This window comes from Tasmannia lanceolata, unplaced genomic scaffold, assembly GCF_043159265.1.
Source record: "Tasmannia lanceolata isolate RefF3 unplaced genomic scaffold, GAP_Taslan_0.1 ptg000018l, whole genome shotgun sequence".
NCBI lineage: Eukaryota > Viridiplantae > Streptophyta > Magnoliopsida > Canellales > Winteraceae > Tasmannia > Tasmannia lanceolata.
In genome coordinates, this window is record NW_027518695.1 from 46,866,307 (window position 1) to 46,870,450 (window position 4,144).

The 4,144-nt window shown below is 45.3% G+C and overlaps 1 protein-coding gene across 1 annotated transcript; it reads left to right on the forward strand.

The window, feature by feature from the left end:
• Window positions 1-2,036: 2,036 nt before the first annotated feature.
• On the forward strand, window positions 2,037-2,705 carry LOC143850362 (uncharacterized). The gene has a single exon (XM_077359621.1). It carries the CDS (start codon window positions 2,037-2,039, stop codon window positions 2,703-2,705), a length of 669 nt encoding a protein of 222 aa, XP_077215736.1.
• The last annotated feature ends 1,439 nt before the right edge of the window (window positions 2,706-4,144 follow it).

Genomic DNA, 4,144 nt, shown 5'->3' on the forward strand with positions numbered 1-4,144 from the left:
AATTTACAAGGAGGAGATAGAGAAGGCCATACATGAACTGCTTGATATGGACACATCCGACCTAGCACAAGCCCCTTTGCGTCCCCTGTAGTGCTCGTCAAGAAGAGGGATGGAACCATGCGTATGTGTATTGACTATCGAGGGCTGAACCAAAGAACGATCAAGAATCGATACCCTATTCCCAGGATTGATGAGTTACTAGATGAACTTCAAGGTGCTCAATGGTTCTCCAAGATTGACCTTCGCTCTGGTTATCACCAAATCCGAATGAGGCCTGAGGATGTTTCCAAGACCTCCTTCTGATGCCATTATGGACACTATGAGTTCATGGTGATGCCATTTGGGTTAACCAATGCCCCTGCTACATTTCAAGCGACAATGAATGACATCTTTTGCCCCCACTTAAGGAAGTTTGTCTTGGTATTCTTCGACGATATACTCATCTACAGCCGAACTCGCGAGGATCACCTTCAGCATCTTGAGCTGGTGTTACTTCTTCTCCTAAGTCACACCTTCAGGGCCAAGGCAAGCAAGTGTGAGTTTGGATTGGCCGAGCTACTCTACTTGGGACATGTCATTAGTGCGGAGGGGGTGCGTGTAGATACACAGAAGATTCAGTCCATTCAAGAGTGGCCGACTCCCTCTACACTCACACAGTTACGAGGGTTCCTAGGGTTGTGTAGTTATTACAGGAGGTTTGTTAGTGGGTTCTCTCAGTTGGCTGCCCCCTTGACCGAGCTGACTAAAAAGAATGCCTTTACCTGGACCGACTTAGCTCAAGAGGCTTTTGAGGGTCTCAAGAAGACTATGTGTTCATGCCCAGTTCTCGTCCTTCCAGATTTCAGCCAACCCTTCGTTGTTGAATGCGACGCATCTGGTGTGGGCATAGGGGCTGTGCTAATGCAGGGAGGTCATCCCATTGCCTTCGAGAGCAGGAAGCTCAAGGGTTCAGAGTTGCACCTCTCAGTGTATGATAAGGAGATGCTTGCTTTGATGCATGCCTTGTCGAAGTTCCGACAGTACCTCATTTGCGGAAAGTTTGTTGTGAGGACAGACCACCATAGCCTCCGCTTCTTCTTATCTCAGCAGGAGTTGAATGATAGACAACAACGGTGGGTGAGTCGCATTCAGGCCTTTGACTTTGAGATAGAGTATAAGAAGGGGAAGTATAACACAGTGGCAGACGCCCTCTCTAGACGAGCAGAGGTTGCAGCCGTTTCAGTTGTGGATCTCCCATGGCGTGATGATTTAGTGGCTGCCTATGCCAAAGATCCCTTATGCAGTTCGGTCATGGATAAGTCATGTGGCCCTGAGCTCCAACAGGAGTACCATGTGCATAACGACATTGTCCTACGTAAGGGACGCATCTATGTCCCTCCATCCATTGCATTGAAGAAGAAGGTTCTCAACGCGTATCATGACTCTCCAATGTCTGGTCATCAGGGCTTCTATAAGACTTACCGCCAGGTTAGGGAGAGGTTCTCTTGGAAGCACTTAAGGAGAGATGTTCGGGAGCACATCCGTGGGTGCTCAATTTGCCAACGTATGAAGCATGAGACAGTATTTTCTGCAGGGTTGCTCCAACCTCTACCTATTCCCGACAAGAAATGGGATGGCATATCCATGGACTTCATCACCGGATTGCCAAGATCGGGGGGGAAGGATTGCATCTTGACCATCATCGACCGCCTCACCAAATACGCCCACTTCCTTTCCCTTCTGGCGGACTACAAGGCTCCCCAAGTTGCTGACTTATTTTACAAGGAGATTTTTCGCTTGCATGGGCTTCCAAGCACCATTGTGAGTGATCGGGACAGCCGCTTCATGAGCGCCTTTTGGCAAGAGTTATTTCGATTGACGGGCACCTCATTGACCCCGAGCACTAGCTACCACCCGCAAACCGATGGGCAGTCTGAGGTTACGAACAAGTGGATTGAGGGATACTTACGCTCATACGTACAAGATCAACAATCATCTTGGCCACGATGGTTATACATGGGTGAGTCTACAACACCACGCACCACATGTCAATCGACATGACACCCTTTCGTGCCCTCTATGGTTACGATGCCCCTAAGTTTGTTGACATAGCACTTCCTGAGACGAGGGTGCCCGCAGCCAAGGAATCGGTTACACACCACCAAGACCTTCTCAAAGAACTCAAACAACACATGCAGCTTGCACAAGATCGGTACAAAGTGTACGCTGATCGGAAGAGATCCGACCGTTCATTTCAGGTGGGGGATATGGTGTATCTACCATTGCAGCCGCATAGACAATCCTCATTGAAGAAGAAGGGAGCTCATAAGCTTCAACCCGGCTTCTATGGTCCGTATCAGGTGGCTTCTAAGGTGGGTAGTGTAGCGCATCGTTTGGATCTTCCAGAGGGTAGTCGAATCCACCCCGTCTTCCATGTGTCATGTTTGAAGAGTGCCATTGGGCAGAACATTCACCCCTCTCTTACTCTGCCCCCTCTTGATGATGAGGGAAAGGTCACACTCAACCCCGAAGCCATTCTTGACATGCGACAAAGAAGGTTGAGGAGCCGCACCATCACGGAATACTTGGTGAAGTGGCAGAATTTACCGACGGAGGATGCCACATGGGAAAGGGAGAACATTCTATATCAGCAGCCACACTTGCATTGCTCGAGGGCAAGCAATTCAAGAGGGGGAGATTTGTCATGTCCCCTTCTAGGAGCATAGATTATGGTGCCTAATTTTGTGGGTTAGGGCCATGTGGGTCCTTCTTTTGTGTTTGGACATCGACCGTGGGGCCATCTAATGGTCAAATGGGTCATTGAGTGGCCATATTGTGAACTATTTGCTAAGGGGGCAGAAATGATATGAGCACCCTCTCACTCTTTATATGCACTCAACGGTGGAATTGGGAAAGACTTTTAAAGGAGGCTATGAGATGGGCATTTTGGGGCTGATTTTGCCTTAAACAGAATTGGTATTGGCACCCAACTCTTTGGTGTTTAAATGTGGAATGTAGAATGAGAAAAAAAAGAAAGAAGAAAGATTTAACAAATACAAGTTTCCCTCATTGGCTAGTGAAGCCAACCAGTTTTGAAGGCAGTGAGTCTTCCAACTGGCCGGTGCAGTGGGCACCCCATCTATCTTTCCTCCTCCTCCCAACAGGTAGTGTACCCTTGGAGATCCCCATCTTTCACAGCCATTGAAGAGAATGCCCAACCAAGCTTCCCATCTTCAACCTCCATTCCAATGCCAAATGTTGATTTTTTTGTTTTTCAGTTTGTTATTGGTGATTGGAACCTTCCCAATCTTCCATATTATGAGAGCATAGCTCTATTCTCTTTTGTAAAGCCATTATTGGTGTTTGACAGAAAAAGAATTGCAAAACAGTCCCCTATGAGTTGGTGCACTTAAGGTGTTTGTTTAAATGTGTGTGTGAATGTGCATCCCCTAATTGTAGCTAACAATGTGGGTGAAAAGGGCCATAGAATTACAGTAAGTTTGGGTCATTCCATCTTTCTTTGAAGAAGTGTTTTGGTCCTTAAAATGGGTGTGATGGCTTCATCGACTAGGCCCATAGACTTCGGTTTACAAATGATGTTTTGGTTTGAAATCGATATCGTTCTGTAATCATATGAAACGTGTTACTCCTCCCAACAAAGGGATTCATCGTGGAGTCCACCGTAATAGAATATCATCAGCTAAGTGGAACAAAATGGGGTGTTTATAGACATTCTAGCATACTCATATCCTATGTCTATGTCCCCCTCCAGCATATCGAAATTGATTGGATCCATTAGAGCATTCATGCCTATTAACAGCCCTTGATAGATGTTTCAGATCTAATGAATGCTGGCCCACTATGTAGAGTTGGAAATATATATATTTTTAATGCTAAAATGCTTATTTTGAAATTAAAAACTTTTTTTTGTTGTCAATCTAGTAGCTACCATTAGAAAGGAAGAATATTTATAAAATTTCCTAATTTTATGTAAGAAAAAAGACAATTCAACGAGCCATATTCAGTTTTTACCTAGAGGAACCTTTAATTTATGGTGACAACCCTCTAGATTAACCATAATCATATTATTTTCCTCTATATAGTGGAAATAATAAAAATTCTTGAGAAAAAACTTACTATCAAAATTGTTTTTCTTGCAATGCAA

Bases quoted from the DNA above. Each gene is read 5' to 3' on its own strand.
- LOC143850362 (XM_077359621.1), top strand. From the start codon at position 2,037: ATGACACCCTTTCGTGCCCTCTATGGTTACGATGCCCCTAAGTTTGTT.